The sequence below is a fragment of the Panthera tigris genome, chromosome F2, assembly GCF_018350195.1.
Source record: "Panthera tigris isolate Pti1 chromosome F2, P.tigris_Pti1_mat1.1, whole genome shotgun sequence".
Classification (NCBI taxonomy): Eukaryota; Metazoa; Chordata; class Mammalia; order Carnivora; family Felidae; genus Panthera; species Panthera tigris.
In genome coordinates this window covers 46,109,574-46,130,550 of record NC_056676.1, presented here as the reverse complement: position 1 = coordinate 46,130,550, position 20,977 = coordinate 46,109,574, and the positions used below count along the sequence as shown (strand labels likewise).

General features: G+C 42.6%; 1 protein-coding gene and 1 long non-coding RNA gene across 2 annotated transcripts in view; one reads left to right on the top strand and one right to left on the bottom strand.

Moving 5' to 3' along the window:
- The window catches only part of ANKRD46 (ankyrin repeat domain 46), a 39,802-nt gene extending 37,205 nt beyond the window's left edge, over positions 1-2,597 (top strand). The window contains exon 5 of the mRNA XM_007073307.2: positions 2,040-2,597. Within this exon, the coding sequence (XP_007073369.1) occupies positions 2,040-2,256 (217 nt within the window). The 3' untranslated portion in view covers positions 2,257-2,597. The remainder of the gene's footprint in view (positions 1-2,039) is intronic.
- A 5,166-nt stretch (positions 2,598-7,763) lies between these two features.
- LOC122234844 lies at positions 7,764-19,886 on the bottom strand. Its single transcript, XR_006212764.1, has 3 exons — positions 19,817-19,886; positions 15,269-15,403; positions 7,764-7,966 (listed from the first exon to the last, which is right to left on the bottom strand). It is a non-coding gene; the product is annotated as an uncharacterized LOC122234844 (long non-coding RNA).
- Positions 19,887-20,977: the final 1,091 nt, after the last annotated feature.

The following is a 20,977-nucleotide window of genomic DNA, read 5'->3' as shown; positions in this document are numbered from 1 at the left end:
TTTTAATTTGTGAGCATAGGATGACAAAGACGGTGTTGATGACACACGTACAAAAAAAATATTATGTGCACACATACAGTAGAAAGCATTTCACTGGATAAGGTCACCCTAGGAAATTCTGATTGGCAGAGCTTCATGAGCTCCTAGAGAATGCCCAACTAAATTCTCATTTTATACCTAACATCTTTGAGTATGAGATTATGTCAACTTGGACATAGTCAATAAATTTTGAATAAGTCAAAATTAACCTGTCCTGAACTTCTTTATCTATTTATGGTATTATGTATTTAAACCTCCTCAAAGTTCTAATCTTATTTTTGAACTTGGTTTTTTTTAATTTTTGTGTTCTGGTAGACTCCCACTGAAAATGTCCTTTCTTATTTAGAAAATAAACATCTTTTCATATATAAAGAAGAAAAGCTTGGATGTCAGGCAGACTGGTCAATTAGGAAGTCTGCTTCCTATGATTCTAGAGAAGACCTTTAATACTAGTAAATGCTGAAGGACCTCTGATTAAGTATCAAGAAGTAAAGTAAAATTGTAGGTTAGATAAGAATGCCGGTTTTTGCATGATGAACCAGACTGTTTCCATTGTTCTATACCCAGATGGTTGGAAGAATAGGAAGAGAAGGGGTTGAGGACGGGTAGTAAATGACCTTTTATAAGCAAGAGATAGTTGGCACATATGATTATGGTCATTGTGGTTTTAATCTAAATGCTACCCTGTTATTGGGCCTGTATGTTGTGACATAGTTGTGGGTGCTAATCCCTTTGAGCTTTGAATTCATCACAGTGTGGCCTTCCAAATACCAAAGTCAGATATCCTGTTTTCTACTTATAGGGGTCATATTTCTCACTGATAGAGTTCTGAAAACCAGAATCAAGAATCCGTGTTTCTTTGTTTAGTGTTTTCAGAGTTTATTTATTTTGAGAGAGAGCACACGTGTGCACAGCCGGGGGGAGGGGCAGAGAGAGAGGGAGAAAATCCCAAGCAGGCTCCACACGGTCAGCGCAGAGCCACACATGGGGCTCTATTTCCCAAACCGTGAGATCACGACCTGAGCTGAAAGCAGGAGTCAGATGCTCAACCAACTGAGCCACCCAGGCGTCATAAGAATCCGTTTTTATGGCACTTGTGCTACTGTATTTTCAATTAGATTCAGCCTTTATGCAGAAGTGAAATAAACTTATTTTGTATTACTGTACCAGATAGAACTACAACCAGTAGGAGGAAGCTATTAAGAATTCCATAATGACTAGGCCTGTTCAGATGTACAACAGACTGAGCTAAATGTCCGTTTTTAGATCATTACAGTTAAAAGAAGAAATTCCTTCATTGGTCAGATAATTGAACTAAATAAATGCCAATTTCCTTTTAACTCTAAGATTCACACACTATATAAAATGCTTTTTTAGATTTCCCCATCTTGACTTATTTTCATTAACATGAATTCTCGAGGTATGAATCTTTGTTTTGAATTCTAAATTTAAAGTAACCAAAATTTGGTTACTTAGATACTGTGAGTTTGAAACAACTCATTTTACAAACTTCACAAGTTCTGCTTGGGGGAGCGGTCGGGTAAGCATCTCTTGATTTTGGCTCAGGTCATGATCTCACGGTTTCATGAGTCCAAGCCTCACGTCGGGCTTCCTGCTGACAGTGTGGAGCCTTCTTGAGATTCTCTGTCTCCCTCTCTCTCTTTGCCCCTCCCCCATTCTCTCTCAAAAATAAACTTTAAAAAAATAGACTTCTGCTTAGGACCTTTTCATTAGAAAAGGATTTTTAACCCTGGCTCTGCTGGATACTAAACCAAGAAACATAGTCATTGTGGCTTAATTTACAGTCAAAGGTAGACTGTGCAGATACATGCAGATACGTACATGAGTATGTGAATGCGTGCGAGTAGGTATAGGTCAGTTTTCTTCTTATAAGTGTTGTGTCCTGTCTTTTCTAAGTTACGTGGCTACTGTTGTATGTCTCCAAAATGGGTGGAATGCGTTGTTCATGTCTCTTTCCTTTTTCTTTGCTCCTTTCACAGTGCCATGGAAAGCCATTCTCTCCTCAACCCCAACCTGCAGCAAGGGGAAGGAGTCCTGTCCAGCTTCCGAACCACATGGCAGGAGTTTGTCGAGGATCTGGGCTTCTGGAGGGTGTTGCTCTTGATCTTTGTCATTGCTTTGCTGTCTCTTGGCATTGCCTACTATGTGAGCGGGGTGCTCCCCTTCGTGGAGAACCAACCTGAACTGGTGCATTAAAGGGGCTAATGGGGATGAGGCCAGTGCCTCACGTTCTGAGTTTCTCAAAAGTTTTCTCTTAGGCAAGGCAGTGAGGGCTGTACATTTTTTTCGTTGTGCATTTTTAGGTGTTGTAATCCTTTTTGAACAACGTAATGTTTTCATTTGAACTAACCACATACCGTAGTCAAGTATACTTCATCCTAAAGCTACCTCTGACTCAGCCTGACTTGTTAGGAAAGCCTTCACATAGCCTTGTTTGATAAAAACGTGGAGGTGATTGAAGAATGAAAGATAAAGGAAGAGACTAGGGAGTCCTTGCTACGGAAACCTTACCCTGATATGGGACCAACTAAAGTGAGGTGTTCAAAAAAAAGGGTTTTCTTATATGATTACTTTTTGTTAGCTGGTTGGTTTTGGTTTTATTTTTGCAAGAGTCCCCCGCTTTTTTTTCCTTCTCATTTTCTGGGAATAGGGGAGAGAATGAAAGATTCAGCTTAAAACTTGTGCTTTTTTCACATAGCAAATCAGTATTGCAGGAATCTGTTTGGTTTATTTTAATATTTTCGAGTCTAGTTACAAACCAAACAGAACTTTTGAAAATGAGCTATATTTTCTTCAAAAATGATTGATTTGATCATATATTTATTTGTTTATAGGGCAACTTTGGTTTTCTTTTTTGTAAACTGCTTTGCTTGTTGTTAATGTCTGTGAAAAAGAAAACTTGAGTTCGTTTTGTCCACTTTCCAGTTTCCCCTAATGTTTACTTCAAAGATCTCCTGTTCATCAAAAATATAGTCAGAAAACTCTTTTTCTACTTAATAGTCAGCAGGTAAAGAGAACTCTGACACATGTCGCTGTCACTGTAATTCTGTAGTGTTATTATTGTGAAAAATTCAGCTCTACAAGCTAGCTGTGTTGTCACAGCAGTCTCATAGTTTACAATCATTTCACTTTACACGCAGTCCTGTTTAGAGGCCCTGTGAGAATTGTTGTAACAGTCCCATCCATGTCAGTAATTCTCTGATGCAGGAACGGATGGAGCGTTTCTAAGTTGACAGTGCTGAGCGCTATGTGCTGGGTGCCATAAACTTTATGAATGGCAGCACTAGAGAAATTGAAACCTGGTCCCCAAACTGCATTGCAGCTCTCAGCAGTATGTCTGAAGGTCTCTTTTGTTTGTTAACGATCCTGTTCCGTATAAATCATATTCTTGAGTTTTTAAAAAGTATACGAAGAGTTCCTAATTATTCATTGAGTATAGTCAGAAAATTGTAGTGAAAGAACTAATGGTTTTATTTTTTAGAACAAAGGCATCTAAGCTACTGCTAATTGAATTGTCGCTAGAAGTAGAAATTATAGTTTAGGATTGGTATTTCTGTGATTCTTGTTGCTTCTTGATATTTTCTCTTGTATTTATATATGTAGGATTAGGCATTTTCCTTCATGTGGCTTTATCCTCTCTTAAAGAGCTGTTTAAAAATTCCTGATTTAACGGACTGCTTCAGGATCAGCTCACAGAGTCTTGTTTTTAGGGTAGAAACAAAATAAATCATACTTGGTAAAAACAGCAAAAAAACAAAAAACAAAAAAACAACTGACTTTAGAATGGAGAACACTAGAACTCAAAATCAAAGTATACTCAGAGTGAAAGCTTTGGAATTTGCTCTATGTTTGTAAATCTAAATAGATATGCAGAATTGGTTAATGTATATGTAAAGATACTGCATTTTTAAAAGATTTTAAGTGCTGATTTCTTTGTATTTTAATCTCTGCATTCAGCATTCAGTAATACTACCAATAAATGCATTTGTAGTCTCTTAATCACAACCCATTTCCTTAGTGTGTCATTGTCTTTTAATTTAGGGCACCGTCGAATAGGTTGCAATTGCAACCTTTGAAAAGTTTTTTTCAAACCTGATGTAATAGGTATATTCAGTTTCACATAAGTTTGTCTTGTAAAGGCTCTGAAAGTAATTTGGGTGAATTGCTTGTGGATTTAAAAGTGATAATAACTGGGGTGCCTGGGTGGCTCAGTAGGTCGAGCGTCCAACTCATCGTTTTGGCTCAGGTCATGATCTCAGTTTGAGCCCCACATTGGGCTCTGTGCTGGCAGCGCGAAGCCTGCTTGGGATTCCCTCTCTCTCCCTCTCTCTGCCTCTCCCCTGCTTGCACTCTCTCTCTGTGGAAATGAACAGAGAACAGAAATGGAATGGAACGTTTAAAAAAAAATTTTAAGTGATAACTACCATGATCAAGTACCTTTCTATCACATGTTACTTAACACGCCTCGTCTCGTGTCATCTCTAAGCCCCCGACCCAAGCTACATTTTCCTATTTTGTAAAGTGAGGAGACTGACGCAGGGAGGGTTGTTACTTGTCCAGAGTCAGACAGATGGACACAGTAGAACAGGCATTCCAAGTTGAAGCTCTGTCTCCGATTATAAGTTTTTTTTCCTTCTGCCCTACTGTGTCATGAACCTGACAGTGGAGTCGTCTAGAACCTTACCTGCTGCCATCACAGCAGTATGTTACTGAATTTCCACCCACGTTCCTAAATACTTAACTTTTCCTCATCCTGTAATGCACCATTTCCCACACCCTCTCCGTATTGCCAACCTTTAAAATTGAAGTTCAGACTCTGGCATGTTCAGAAAACCTTTCCTCATTAACCTTCTTTGCTGTTATTTCTCATCAGTTACCATACTCAATAAACATGGTTTTTTGTTTGTTTGTTTCATTTGTCTGTAATTACAAGCTTCATGAGACCAGGCGCTTAGTCCATTGTACTACCCTGTCTGCCCACAGCGCATCTTGTGCTGTGGAGAACTCTGTACACAAATATACTATTACTCTTTCCCCTGCAGCTATATGTTTTTTCAGATTAAATAGCTGTTTACATTTCACATGTTTTCTTTAACAGGCTGCATGTGTGACCTGTGTTGGTCATTCTTCTACAGTATGCTTGCCACTTGATGGAAGAATTGCAGTCTCGATCAGTGTAGCTCCTTTACATGTGAGCGTGCAGGCTCGTTTACTACAGGTAAAAAACAAACGAACAAAAAAGCATAATTGGTATATACATGGTATAGAAGTCCAGGAACAATATTCACCTGCTATTGTGTGTTATTTTGGGTTTTGTTTTTTTTTTTTTCAATTAGGCTTCTGTGGTGTGAAATTGTTCATGTATGTGTCAAAGTGCTTTCAGCTGCAGGAAACCAAAATCCAAATTCAAAGTGGTTTAGGGGCACCTGGGTAGCTCAGTCAGTTGAGTGTCCCAACTCTTGATTTCAGCTTGGGTCATGATCTCCCGTTCGTGAGTTTGAGCCCCGAGTTGGGCTCTGTGCTGGCAGGGTGGAGACTGCTTGGGATTCATTCATTCTCTCTCTCTCTCTCTCTCTCTCTCTCTCTCTCTCTCCCCACTTTCTGTCCCTCCCCCCTCTCAAAATAAGTAAATAAACTTTAAAAAAAGAAAGTGGTTTAAACCATAGGAAATTATGGAACAGGAAGTCTAGAGGTAGAGTAGAGCCCAAGGGTGACAATTCACATTTACATCAAGTTCTCCTATGCCTCTGGCTCTGCCCTCCTGCTTGTTGACTTCATCCTCCAGCTAGTTTTGAGAAGAGTTTAGAATTTTCAGGCCTCAGCATCCATCTGTAACCATGTAGAAAAGAAGAAAGAGACTGTCTTCCTGTGGTGTTCTCCTGGGAAACTTTTCCTGCCAGGCCCCCAGCAAACTTTCTCTGGGTTTCATTGACTGACATTACATCATGTTCCCTATTCTCAAACCATCCAAGGCCACGCATTGGACGATTAACCCCGGATTGATGAACCAGTGATTGGTGAGGGTGGAAGTGATAGAGTTTATATGATTGGCTTGGAGCAGAGGTTTTAGAAATGATTGGAGGTATGGCTGGCAATTAGAGGGCAGGGCCGTAGATGTTTTATGTCCCACAGCACATGGGATGGTTTAGCTCAACAAAGAATGATTCCTTATGTTACATGATTCTTGAATGTTCTGTTGAACGTTCAAAAAATAAACAAAAAAACAACTTAGGTATTTGAGCCCTAAACCCAACTCTATTTTTTATACAGTTTTAATATACACTGAATTCTCCAAGAATACACCTATGAGATCATACTTTTATTTTGTTAAAACTTGACCAAGAATTCTAGTACCTGTTTTAAAAAATCTTATTACTGACAGCAGTGCCACTGATGATAATTAAGTTGCCGACATACGTAGCGCGTAGGTACTAATGATTTTATTGCTTCTTCTTGTGTGTCTGTGCCTGAGCACTTATGTATTGAAATACACATTTTATTATCAATTTTTTCCACTTATTTTGCCTTTATATTACATGACTTATATGAAATCGTTCTACTGATTTTACCAAATACTACTTTTATCCGGGACTCACATTCATACTACGGCTTCTCTTGTTGAGTCATTTTGGCATGCCTTTTCCACATAGTTTATAGAGGGTACACCAAGAAGTAGCATTTCTCAAAGTTAATAGAACACTGTGTGGGGGATGCAGGGAAGAGACCAGCATCCGGTGAAACTACTCTTTAAAATTGCTCAGGTCCAAACCATTCCAACTGTGCTAGACGAAGTAGAACTTTGGGATCAAGACATTTCTTTGTGCTCTGAAGTAGCTTCAACGCGGTGTTCTAGGGACGATTTTAGCCTTGCCGTGGATACCTCCTTGACTTTCCTCACAGCACAGATGATAGTCTCGTGTTCTGTTCAGCCACCTTGGACTTTGCACATCAAAAACGGACAGTTCCAAAGCCCAAGGCATAGCGTCTACGTTAACCAGCAGTAGAGGTGGCCACACTCCAGTTAGATATCAAGGAAAGCAATATGGAGTCCTTGTTGCCCAATATTCACCAAAAACTTATAATGATATTTATAGATTATTGCTTGGAAGATGTTTACAGATTAGTACTGTTCAAACTTTCTGAAATTTCTGTATCCCTGCTGTCCAGTGTAATAGCCACTTGTTACTAGTGGGTTATTTAAATTAGAAATTCAGTACTTCATTAGCACAGTTATCTGAGCCTAAAACCCAATTCCACTGTACATTTTAAAATCAAACTAGCCACATTTCTAGTGCTCAGTAGCCACCAGAGGCTATTATATTGATCACGAGAAAGTTGTTTTGGGCAGCACTGTTCTAAAATCTATGAGGTCAAATCAGATCAGTGTAAAGCTAGATATTGAATTGTATTATGGCAGTGCCCACCCCAATTACTTTCCCTAGCTCTTCATTAGTAGGTGGTAATATTGTGCAATGCTTATTGACTTGCAAAATCTTTGCAAATTGCTGTTATTATTCCTACCTCACAGTGAGAGAACTGAGGCACCTGAGGCAGGTTGGAGTAGCATGCCCAGAGTCACACAGCAGAGCTGGGATTTGTGTTCAGGCAGTGTAGGACTGAAATCTCTCCTAACCCTCGTGCTCCGATGCTTCCAGAGTTGTCCTGAGGACTAGTCCTGTGTACCCAACCACTGCATTTATTTAAGGAAAGTTACTGAGGATGCTGTTGGCACAATTCTTTATGAAGACACCTGAAGAGGAACTTTTGCTTCTTCCAAATGCAAACAACTACATTTCTTCTGAGCTTTTGCTTTCATCTTTTTTTCTCTATGACTTATGTAATCGCTTAGGTAGAATTCTTCATTCACGCTAGATGCTGGAAAGCTTAATGCCAAATTTGGGTTCCCCTAGAAGGAATTGCAATGTAGGTCAGTATGGTGTTTTGCTAGAACCTCATTCCTCGTTTAGTTTATATGCTCATCTTTAGTTTTATTTTCCTATTCTAAATGTTCACTTTTTATTTATGTAATTCTGTATTATTTAAGTCCCTTTATTTTCGAATCGTGATAGGGGATGGATAGTTAATTAGACAGTTATTTTTATTAGTGTGGATTGGTAGGACTACAACAAAACTCAATGTCTGGAAACTAACGGCAGAAAATGCACTGACCTTTTGCAATTGGAAACAATAGTTTGTTGCCTCCTATTCAAAATACACTTATGGTTTCTGGTGTAGCTGCAATTGTCGGTTTCCCTTATTCATATGTCTCTCTGTTCCAAAAAGGATTTAAGTTCTGCTGAATAAGCAGGTATTATTCTAAACTATGGAAATCGAATGTCCTGGTTCTGTTCTAGCATTCTGATGAATCATTTGAGTGAAGCCTGAAAATTGAACATTAACAAGTTACTATAGTCACAGAATTTTAAAGATGAAGGGACACTAGGAGTCATCTAGGGAGGGGAAGAGAACCAAGAGGGACTGAATGACTGGTCCCACAAGTAAGAAAGAGGCAGAACTGTTCATGTGAATCCAGATATAATGTGTTACTCTTATCACACTTTCCCTTATCCACATCTTCCAGCCTCCCCATAGGCTATTGTAAATATGATTTAAAAATACAAGTATCTAGTGTTAAACACATAAATATAAACTTTCTTGCCATTGTGTTCTGTGTACTTTAAATAGATAACCAAAATACTGATCTGATCAGTACACTGATAATGTCACAAGCCAAGAATGTATTTTCCTGTAACCCCACTCTATTTGTTTATGAGAGAATCACCATAAACCTATCATCTTCTCTTGATAAACACTTTGAGAAATCTTTCACTTCTCAAAAAGAAAAAAAAAAAAATCCACTTTGAATAATGCATTTTCTCTGTAAAGCACCTCATACCGTGGAGACGCTGCAAGCAAGCTAGGCAGAAGGCCCCCGAGTTTCTGCAGCACTTTTTCACTGGTCTGTCGCAGTACTTTTTCTTACGAGACCAATTATTTCTTCAGTCCTGTTGTCTGCTGTATACTTTTAATTAAAGTGAGGGGGTTGATGGTGGCAGGACTGTTTGTAAATGTCAGCCCTGGAGTTCTAAAATGCCCTGCTTGCCGGTGCTTCATAGGGCACACAAGTGCTTAGTTCTCTAGTGTGGCAGAGCTGTCTGTGGGTGTTAAGTGCGCGCCTCAGTAGGTGTTCCCAGGTGTCCTTTCCCACGTCTTTGAAGTAGTTCTAAAAAGGCAGTGAGAAATGAGTGAAGATAGAATAACCCACACTCAGAATAAAACTGTCATTGTATCTGCTTAGGAATCAATCACTCATTTAGGGGTGCTCAGTAGATCCTCCTTGCTCCCTTTTTTCCCTAAAGGTTTGTCTTCGTTTTAATCTGGGTTATTGTTTCATGTCCAAATTCGTCTAAGGGTCAATTTCATAATAAGCTCTGATTTAGGGTAGTTCCAACTTGAGATGTACAATAGTTAGTCTACTCTTGAGATAAAAAAAAATAATAAATGGCTAAATTTTTGTTGGTGTTGTAGGAATCATTACAAGTTAACGTGTGCATATATTATTTTATGAGTAAACATAGTTAAGCAAGTTTCTGTTGTTTCTCTTTTTTACAGTATTCTTTAATGTGCCTTTAAAATTGTATGGTGTGTAGTGTTAGCTCCACAGAGTCCTTGTGCATTTGTGTATGTGTCCATACGCCAGAAAACCTTTTTGGAGGTTACAGAATAATTGCCAGCCTACTTCTCTTGCAACTTCATGCTATAAATTGCAAGGATTTAGAAGTGTGGCCTTACAGAGTTAGTTATTTCTTCATATAATTGGGCTACGAGAAGGTTATTCTCTGTCACAATAAAAATTAATATTCCCTTTCTTTGGGGGATTAATTTCTAAATTTGAAGACTCTGGGTCAGAGTTGGCTGGGCTATTTCACTGAAATTTCAGCCCCTAAGAAACAAAAATAGGTTTTGGAATAGTTTCTAGGTCACTGGCACAGAAAGCTGGCAAAAAGCTATAACTTACTTTGGATAGTCCTAGTTAGCACCATTCCATCAGTACAGGCTGTTCTTTTAAGCCTGTGACTCAAGTTTAGGAGAAAATAAAATGTAGGGATCCCCAAATTCTTACTCTTATAAAGTTCAGGCTTTGATTCTCCTATAGTTTAGTAGGGCCCCTGACTTGGGGGAAGGGAGACATATTTAATCAGGTGTCAGTTCTGTATTTCACCTTATTAAACTGTCCACATTCATCTTTTATTTTAGCTTTTATTCCAGTTCTGGATCAGACAGTAGAGGCTGTGGTTATACTGAAAAACATGCAGACTTGGGAGGTGATAGATCCCAGCTATCATTAGTGTAGACTGACCTTGGTCAAATAACGTAAGCTTTCTAAACCTCTATCTTCATCTGTAAAACAATTAATATCTACCTCACAGACTTAACAATGAATAAAAATTATTTATTTGTCTGCTGTGTGCCTGAGTGTGTGTGTGCCTGACCCTATAAATTTTGATAGTGTTGTTATTCCCATAAAGAATACAAGGCTTAAAAAATTTGGTCCGTTTCCTAAGGTCATGGAGTAGACCCTATCAAGAGTCTGATTCTTCCAATTTAGTGCATAGCCATTAGAACATGGTGCTTCTCATAGTCACCACATCTGAAAGTACTCAGTACTTTATAGGGATTCAGTGTAAGTTCTCCTCTCCTCTTGACAGAGTAAATCATGTGGTTTATTAACTGAACTCTAGCTTTTTATGTGCAAATGATCTATGCATTATCACACAATTTCTGATTTACTGAGGAAGCTTTAATAACTGCTTTATTAATTAAGACCCCTGTCCATGATTTTTCATAGCTGCAGCTCTAGAAGAACCCATAGAACCTTCCAGGCATCATCTCATTAGCTCTTGCTGCCCCTTCTTAATAATGGAGCTTCTTGGCCATGAATAGAGAGCCCAGAGACCTCTCTAGTGACAGGGAGAAGGAAAATGTTCAAGCTCATGACAGCTGGACTGCCCAATCTCAGGTTTACATTGAGAAGGGAAGTGTACCTTTGAAACCAATTGTGAAGTTTTAAAGTGTGAAACACATACTGTGTAAGACTGAAGAGGATGATTTCCATTGAGTTCCATGAAAAAAGATCTGGATGTGGGTAGCCACATTGACTATATTCTTTCAAAAGGGTTCTTCTAATGGAGCTACTCTTGAATATCACAGAGTAAATGAAAGTTATGGAAGCCTGTATTTTTTTTCTGGTTGAGTTTTTTTTTTCTGTTGGAGAAGCATGATATTTTTCTCATGATTTTTGTATCTTAGATTATGTTGACAGTGTCAGATCCCCAGAGATGCGGTGACATCATCCTGCCTGATTACAAAAATATTTGAATGACTGGGCTTAGAAACCCACCATTACTTCTTATGATCTTCAGTAAGTACGTGTTGGTCACATGAAAAGGGAATGCACTAGATCCTTAATTAAACCTTCAGCCATACTGAAATTCCCATTCTGGAAAGTGGCAGCCCCAGGCCCCAACACAGAGGAGCTCTGCACTATCTCATTTCCCCTTTGGCAAACCCTTCACCTTTGCAAGGCCTGCCCTGCCCTTGTCTTGAGCTACAATTGGAAGAGAGAGAGAGACTTGAAAAGCAAGGAGTTCTTGTTCTTTTGGTCCTGACTCAAAGAATGCTATAAATAGAAGGGGCCTGGAGCTCCCATCCTACACTATGATTCTCTTTGGACAGACTAAACATTTGACCCTACTGAGAATACAACTTCTATTTAATCAAAAGGCAGTATGGCTGCTATTAAATCAAAAGGCTTATTCTTATTAGAAATTATTTCAATTCCAGAGATAAATGGCTAAGGCCCTTTTCTCCTGCTGATTGAGATTCTTTGTCGTCATTAATAGAGCCCTAATTACTAAGACCGTGGCCTAACTTTGGTTCGCTGGCTTACAACTGCTCAAATAACATTTCCAGCTGTGGAATAAATATAGATGACCACCTTATGTCAAATGTCAGCCTTTTAAAATGTGTTTGGATATATAATGTTTCTTACTAATTTAATTTTGATAAAATAGGATGTAACAGTCCGTTGCTTCTGGTGCTTCTGAGTTGCAAGAATGGGTATGAAGGGATGAGACAAGATGCCCTACATTCAGCGCTCCACAGGAAACACACACAAACCCACAACTTGGTCTCTCTACCTCGCTATTTACCAGGTTTACATGAAAACAAGCAAGGCACACCTTTTCACAGACACCCTCTATTTGTGATGGGGAGGCAGAGTGGCTTAGTGGTTAAGCACATGGGCCTTGGAGTCGGACCTGGCTTTGGATCCCCAGCCTCCAGTTATAGTGGAGGGGCCTTGGGCAGGTTAACCTACCCTTCTTCCTTAGCCTCAGCTTCGACGTCTGTTACATGAAAATAGTAACACGAACCAGAGGCTCAAATGAGATAAAGTATGTAAAATACTGGATGCAGGCTCTGATAGCTCTCAATTATTACCATATTTACATGACTTCTTTCCCTTTAGGCCAACCACTACCTAGAACTGTGCCAGCCCCCCACCCTGCACTTTAGGAAGCATTTCTTTGCAGAAAGGTAAACTTCTGGTTTCTTGTAATTGGTCAGACCCTCAGGCGCTGGCTGATTGGGTTCCCAGATGACTGGATGGCTTGCACTCTTTTTTGAGCTTTCCTTAAATAATACCTTAATTGTTAGCTCAAGAGGATGTTGACCAGTCTCTACCAGTCTCCCCTAAATCTTCCCTGCCGGCAGCCCAGGACATTTGAGGAGCTACAGAGCACTTTCCTCTGGGTGTTGAGAGATGTAAGGGCAAGAACTGGAGAAGCAGGGCCTGTGCTTGCCAGGTCCAGACATTTGCTCTCTTATTTGCTCCCAGTGCATCGCTGTAGGGTAGCAGAATTGGGATTTTTTACCCTTCCCACTTCTACAGCGGAGGAAACAGGCCTGGGAGCTTTGCAAGGCGAGACAGAAGTTGAGGCCAAACCATCTAACCTCCCCCGGTCAGTGCTCTCTGCACCTGGCTGCTGTCGCCTCAGCATCAGAGGCCAAGAAAGGAGAGACACAGACGTCAGTGTCACTGACACCTGGGGCTGTCCCCATCATGACTGGTGTCATGGAGCGGCATCTCTGAAGCTCTGCAGTTGGAGAAGAAGCAGAAAGACCTCACCGCTGGGCCCCTCCTGTCCAGTCCCACCCTGCAGTCTGCCCAGCGTACCCGCTGCCCTCGCAGTTCCTCAAGCTGAAACCAGAGGACCATCCCCTCTGCCGGAGCAGGATGTGACCTCCACTAGGCAAAGCACATCTATTTGATCTTGAACAAAAGGCTGCGATGGTGTCTAAAATGATAGCTCCCCGGCGGTGATGTCATGGTGTTTTGTTTGTCTCCATGGAATGCGGGGATCTGATTTCAGTTGTGAAGAAAAATGGTCTGGGGAAAAAAAATTACTTCATTCGGAAAATTCCGAGAAGCCATAAATACGGTTTGCAGCTGATGAAAGCACATTCACAGGCAGACAATGGCTTTGGGATGGAAGCAGAGCCCTCTGGAGAGGCCAAGCCCTTCACCCCCACCCACTGCCACCAGCAGTCCTGCTTCTCCGGGGCTTCTGGCAAGACTGAGAGCAATTCCTCTGTCCGCTGAGGAGATGCTCCGTTCCCCAGTGGCAACTTGGCTGGGGACAGATTTTCCCTGGTTCTCAGCTGAAATTACCTCCTGCCCAGTTCACCCCTGGAGCATCTGGCACAGTTGCGTCCACCTCCCCTGTCCTAAATGATTGACCTGCATTTCTGAGTTCTGAAAGCAAATTAAAAACAACATTTTGTTTTGTTGTTTTCATTTCTTATTCACTTTTTAGCCTTGCAATCTCTTGTGAATCCTTTTCACTTTGCATATTCTTTTCTTTTTTTTCCTACAGTTGGCACAGTGAGAAAGGGGAGAAAACAGAAGATGAAATTCTATTTTGCTTTTCATGAGAAATTTAAGAGTATAATTCCTAGTCCAGATCCTCAGCCCTGAGTCAGGAAGGAGTCACCACTGCCAGGAAAGACCAGAGGCAGAGAGCTTAGAACCAGGGGCAAGTTTTCAAGTGCTATGCCTCCCTCTCCCCCTCCCTGCCTCAAGAATATAAAAACAATATGGCGAGATTATAGAATTTCGGGAGATCAGAGAAAGTTTCCCTAACCTAGCCCTTCCTTCCATCATTGTGTCTTCCTGGTGCCAGATCCCTAGGTCACTGAGCCTCTCATTCTATATTGTCTGTTCCCCTGCCCCCAGCTTTGCAGCGCCCTTCTCTAGGGGCCTGGCCTCCGAGAAGTCCATGGTGTTTCCAGGCCGTGGGAGTTGGTTTTTCTTGCAACTCACTACAGCCTTTGATTTCCATCCACAGATTGGTTGCTAGAGAAAAGCCCTTTGCATTTAGTCCTGAGAAGAGGAAGCCCTTCCCTTTGGCCTATGGCTTGGTTGCCAGCCCACACAGGTCTGCCCCAAGTATCTCAGCCCACCAGCTGCCCCATCTGCAGGTCTGAGCTGGGCCATCGTGGCATGGACACTGTCCCATGCCTGGCGGGCACCTCCTGGCTCCCACCTCCACCCTGTTAGCCTCAGTGACCCACCAGGCTGCAGGTTCATGCTCTTGAAAGGAGAGCTTGAAAGGAGAACCTTAGTTCGTGCTCTTGAAAGGAGAGCAGGTACAAGTTCAATGTCAGAGGAATCTCAGGAGGAGACTGCATATGTCCTTTGTGGGGGCTTTCAGCCCCTCGGCCACAGCATCACCAAATGATAGAGGAATAAAAACAAAGCCAAAGCTTCTTCAAATGTTCCCATTAACCCAATTAGTCAAATCCTGAAGGGGAATTTGTCTTAATGGAATTTGACTATATCTCAGTAGAACTTGAAATTAAAAAACCATCAGTTCACATTTAGGAAATGTGGATTTTCAAGCTCCTGGGATTTGATTTCTAGATACGTGTAGTTTTTCCTCATAGATCAGTGTTGCCCCATAAAATAGAATACAAACCAACCGAGTAATTTTAAATTATCTAGTTGCCACATTTTTAAAAAGCAGTAAGAAGTAGTTGAACTTAATTTTAATAGTATATTTTATTTAACCCAATATATCCAAAATAGTAATGTGGAGTCGATATTAAAAATTATTAATGAGATATTGTATATTCTTTTTGGTACTACCTTATTTTGGACTGGCCACATTTCAAGCCACAGTAGCAGCTTCTGTGCTGGATGATGCAGTTGTAGACAAGTGTCATCTGTCCTGGCAGTGGCTCTGAGAACACAGCTGTAGCCCAGCAAACCAGAGGCCCGCATCTGTTTGAGACCATAGGGTATGACCAAATCAGTGCAGGAGCCCATTAGAAAGTAAGTGCTATGGAAACAAAGGAAAAATAGAGCAAGGTAAGGGAATAAGTGCTGATGGTGGGTCAAGTTGCAGTATTAAAGAGAGTAGGTCAGTAGCACATCTGTATGCTAAGAGTTGAAGAAGGTGAGAAAGTTGGCCAGTAGAGCGTCCTGATAGGACAGCTAGAGCAAAGACCCTCAGGTGTGCAGGCATACACCTGGTGTGTTTGGGAAATAGCAAAGATACCAGTGTGTCTGGAGAGGAATGAGCAAGGGGGAGAATATTAAGAGATGAAATCACAGAGGTAAGGTGATGGGGGGCTAGATCATGTAGGGCCTTCAAGGCCATTGCAAGGACATTGCTTTTATTCTGAGAGGGAATCACTACAGAACTTTGATGTGATCTGACTTGAATTTTAACAAGGTCACTCTAGTTGCTGTGTTGAGAACAGAGTGTAGGAAGGCAAGAGTGGAACTAGGAGGACCAGTTAGTTTATTTCCAACAAGATGATGATGGTTGGACCAAGGCTGTAGTGGTGAAAATGACAAAGAATACACGCCTTATGGATGTATTTTCAAGGTAAAGCCAATGGAGTAGGAGAAAAAGAATAGTCCAGTATGACTCCTAGGTTTTTGGTTTGCATAAACGGTGAGATGTCAGGACCATCTGCGGAGATAGAAGAGGCTGCAGGTGGGCAGGTTTATGGGAGAAGATCAAGGGTTCAGTTTTGGTTTTTTTTTTATGTCTATTCATTTTTGAGAGACAGAGACAGAGTGCCAACAGGAGTGGGGCAGGGAAAGAGAGGGAGACACAGAATCCAAAGCAGGCTCTAGGCTCTGAGCCATCAGCATAGAGCCCGACGCGGGGCTCGAACTCACGAACCATGAGATCATGACCTGAGCCGAAGTCGGACACCTAATCGACTGAGCCACTCAGGCACCCCAGGGGGTTCAATTTTAAACATGTTTACTGTAAGAGGTCTGTTTGACATCCAAATAGAAAGGTCAAGTAGGCAGTTGGAATTATGAGGCTAGAATTTGGGAGCGAGGCCTGGGCTTGAGGTACAGATTTGGGAATTCTCAGCATATGGATAGAATTTAAAGCCCTAAGATGCAATGAAATCAAATCATCTGAGTGCACACAGGAAGAGCATCCCAAGGCCCTCCAACAGTAGATGGTTGGGAAGATGGGGAGAACCAAAGAAAGACACTGGGGAAGACTAATCAGAGATGGAAGGAAAACCAGGAGACTATTGTGCCCTGGAAACCAGAGGAAGAGAGAGATTCAAGGAAAAAAATGTGAACTGTATGGGATGTTCTGGCAGGTCAGGTCAGATGTGAGAGATGAGAACTGACCGGTGGGTCTAACAACAACATGGAGGTCACTTTAGTCCTGAGGAGAGCAGTTCCATGCGCCAGGGGAACGAAAGCCTGACTGGTGTGGATGTAAGAGAATCTGGGGCAGAACCGCAGACAGTAAGTATAGATAACTCCTTCAGGAGCCTTGCAAAACAGTAGCTGGCAGGGTAAGTGGGAGCAAGAGGAAGCTTTTTTAAAAAATCAACTTTATTGAGGAATAATTTAAATTTGAAGCATGCAGTTAAATGAGTTTTGACAAATGTATACACCCATGTAATCACAACAATCAAGATATATAACACTTCCGTCACCCCAGAAATTCCCTTGTGCCCCTTTATGGTCAATCTCTCCCACCCCCTCCTCCCAAACCCAGCCCCAGGCAACCACTGTTCTACTTTTTATCACTGAGCTTTGTTTCGCCTTTTCTAGAATTTTGTACAAATTGAATCATACAGGATGTACTCCTATGCCTGGCTTCTTTTGCTCTGCATGTATCATAGTTCCTTCCTTTATATCACTGAGTAGTATCCTGTTGTACAGCTATACCACAATTTGACTACTCATCCACTTGTTGTCAGACATTTAAGTTGTTTCTAGTTTGGGGCTATTATGATTAAAGATGCCATGAACATTTGTATACAAGTCTTTGTGTGGACATAAATTTCACTTCTCTTGAGTAAATTTCTAGGAGTAGAATTACTGGGTCATATAGTAATGTATGTTCAATTTTATAAGAAACTACCAAAATGTTTTCTAAAATGTAATTTTACACCCTCACCAGCGATGTATGAGTTCCAGTTGCTTCACAGATTTACCAACACTTGATATTGTCAGTCTTTAAATTGTAGATGAAGATTTTTTTTTTTTTTTTTTTTTTTTTTTTTTTTTTTTTTACGGGGTTTGAGTGGATAGACTTGATTTCAGAATAGCTTTAGATTCCCAGACAAGTCTCAAAGACAGAACAGAGAACTCTGGTGCATCCTTTGCCCAGCTTTACCCAATGTTACCTTCTTATGGCACCATAGTATATTTGTCACAACTAAGAGACTGACGTTGACATTATACAAGTAGCCCCTCTACAGTCTCTAACTGTATTTTACCAGTTTTCTCACTCATGGCCTTTCTCTGGCCCAGGAGGCCACGTTGGGTCAGGCCTCAGTCTCTCCAGTCTGTGGCCCTCTCTCCATCTTTCCTTGTTTTTAATGCCTTTTCAGTTTTGAAGAGTACTGGTCAGATATTTCATGGAATGTCCATCAATTTGAGTTTATCTGAGCTTTTCTTATGATTCAGCTGGGGTGATAGGATTTGGAGGAAGAACACCCCAGAGGTGAAGTGCCCTTCATATTGGATGACATCAGGGGCACATGACAGCAACATGGCTTATCACTGGTAATGTTACCCTCATCACTTGGTTAACATGGTGTCTGTCAGGTGTCTTCCCTATAAAGTTACTCTTTTTCCCTTTCCATGCTCTACTTTCTGGAAGCCAGTCACTGAGTCCAGCCCACCCTCAGGGAAAGGGGATTTAAGTTCCAGCTCCTGGAGGGGGTGGCATCACATGTATTACTTGGAACTCTTCTCTAGGGCAGATTTCCCCTTCTTTATTTACTTGGTTGAATCATTTTTACAGAGAAAGCTTTCTTTATATTTTAATTTTTTGTTTATTTTAGAAAGAGAGAGAGAGCACAAGAGGGGGAGAGAGGCAGAGGGAGAAGGAGAGAATCTCAATCAGGCTCCATGTTCAGCCCAGAGCCCAACACGGGGCTTGATCCCACGGTCCTGGGATCATGACCTGAGCCGAAATCATGAGTCAGATGCTCAACCAACTGAGCCACCCAGGCGCTCCAAAAACCTTCTTTTTAAACGATGGGGAAATAACAGCACATTTGTATGTTGGTGGAGCCAAATATTGTGAGAGTTTCTTTCATTTTTTTCAGCAAGTGTTAACAAATTTTTCATCATTAGAGTCCCCACCAGGCCTTTTCTCGTGTCATTTTAAACGTCACTTTTACCCATTATTCAGTTTCTTTAGGCCCTATTGGAAGTCAGAGGACCTGTAGAGGTCCGGGCAGAGTTTTCATAGATGGCCCAGGCATTAGGTCCGGTCATCCAGCAAACCCCTCAGTGCTTACGGAAGGATGGCCCCTCTCCCCAGCCCTCACCTTCCCGCCTTCTCCTTCCTCAGCCCACAGGATCCCAGACAGGACGGGGATTCCAGAGCTGGGGAAGAGCCCGTGTTTTCCTTGGGTAGGAAGGAGCCAGACATCTGTCATGAGGAACTGTGTAGCCGGGGCCGTCTGGCGGGGACTGTGGGAGCTGACAGTGGCTGAGGGGAGGGTTCTAGGGGAAGGAAGAAGCAGATGGAGCTGCTTGGCTCCAACTCAGAATCCAGAACAGTGGGCTCTGTTTCTTCTGTCCCCTCATTGGGAGGACAGAGCTCTGAGGACAACAACCAAGGCTCTGAGCCCTGGCAAGGAGCTCCAAGGAGAGCCAAGTCTGAGCACCCCAGGGCAGCGGGGATGAGATATGAAGGACTTTGGAAGTTCAGGTCAGAAACTCAGTGGTGGAAGAGACAGCCCAGGACAGAGAGGCCTGCGACAGGCCCTGGAAGGGACTTGGGCCACTGCCAGCCAGCTTATCAGCCCCACTTCCCCACCCCCACCCCCAATCCCTACACAGGGAGACTCTCATCTGGCCTCCAACTGGGGAACCCCAGGCCCACATGCCTGGGCCCGCAGGGTGTGGGGGTGGTGGACAGAGGAGTGGTGACAGAGGTGACCTATTCTGGGCGACAGAAATGATCTCCAGGCATGTATTTTGCAGAGGCTAGCAGTATGGTGTCTATATAGATCTATATATTTGTAGATGAATCAATCCATACCCTGCTGTGACACCAGAAGAACGGCCACCATAAAAGAAGGTGGTAAATTCCCTCTCATTCAGAGAATACCGCTGTCTTCTCAACCAGCTGCCCACGGGTTTCTCATCAAGATAGTAATTCATTGTACAAGGAAGGGAACTTACCGTGTGGAAATTCCCGCTTCCTCCGGATAACAGTATGCGCAGTGTTAACCTTGGTGAGTAAGAATCTCCCTGTCCCCCACCACCCCAAAGGCAGCTCTTCTCCGTGGAAGCCTGCAGCCACTCGAGGCCTTATCCAAACCCTCTGCACAGGTCTGAAAACTGCCCAGGACAGACCTCAGGGTGAGCTCAAAAGAACCCATAACCCCATTGGTCAAAGCAGACGTGATAATGTTCTTCCTGCCCAGCATCTCCTTCTTGTGAGGGCAGCACAAGGCTTTTCCTTTGGGGCAGCAGCTCTTCCCCGTCTGTTCATGTGCCTCCACGGGCCCAGGCCTGGCCCAGCGCAGCGGCGCATTTCTCTGGCTGCAGGGATGGACACAGGCTGAGCCAGTCGGAGTCGACTTTGGCAAGCACTGCTAGACTGGGGGCCGGGGCGGAGCCTGCCCGACGACGGAGCTCATGCCGAGGGCAGGAAAGCTAAGGGGCGGACGGACAGAGTCCTGACTGAATCCTCGGAGCGCTTGGCTCCAGCTGGTCTTGTCAGTTACAGACCAAGCAAATTTCTTTTTCCCTCCCTCCCTCTCCTCCTCCTCGTCTTCCTCCTCCTGCCTTTTTCTCTCTCTTCTCCCGTTTATTTTGGCTCGGTCCAGTTTGTGGTTTTTATCTCTTGCACTAAAATTGTTTCAACAAATATCCTCACGGCATCTCTCCCTCACGTGCCTGCCGGGGACACAACCACCGACCCCCACACAACCCCGGCCTCTCACCCAACAGTGTTTGAGAAAGGCTTAAGCTCTGGTTTTTCACGGGTGCCACGGGGCTACTGTGGGAAACATCCCATGGTTCCCCAAAGGGGGACAGCCCCTTTTGTCCCCTACAGCATAAATGAGAATGTATTTTTAGGGGCGCCTGGGTGGCGCAGTCGGTTAAGCGTCCGACTTCAGCCAGGTCACGATCTCGCGGTCCGTGAGTTCGAGCCCCGCGACGATCTCGCGGTCCGTGAGTTCGAGCCCCGCGTCAGGCTCTGGGCTGATGGCTCGGAGCCTGGAGCCTGTTTCCGATTCTGTGTCTCCCTCTCTCTCTGACCCTCCCCCGTTCATGCTCTGTCTCTCTCTGTCCCAAAAATAAATAAAAAACGTTGAAAAAAAATTTAAAAAAAAA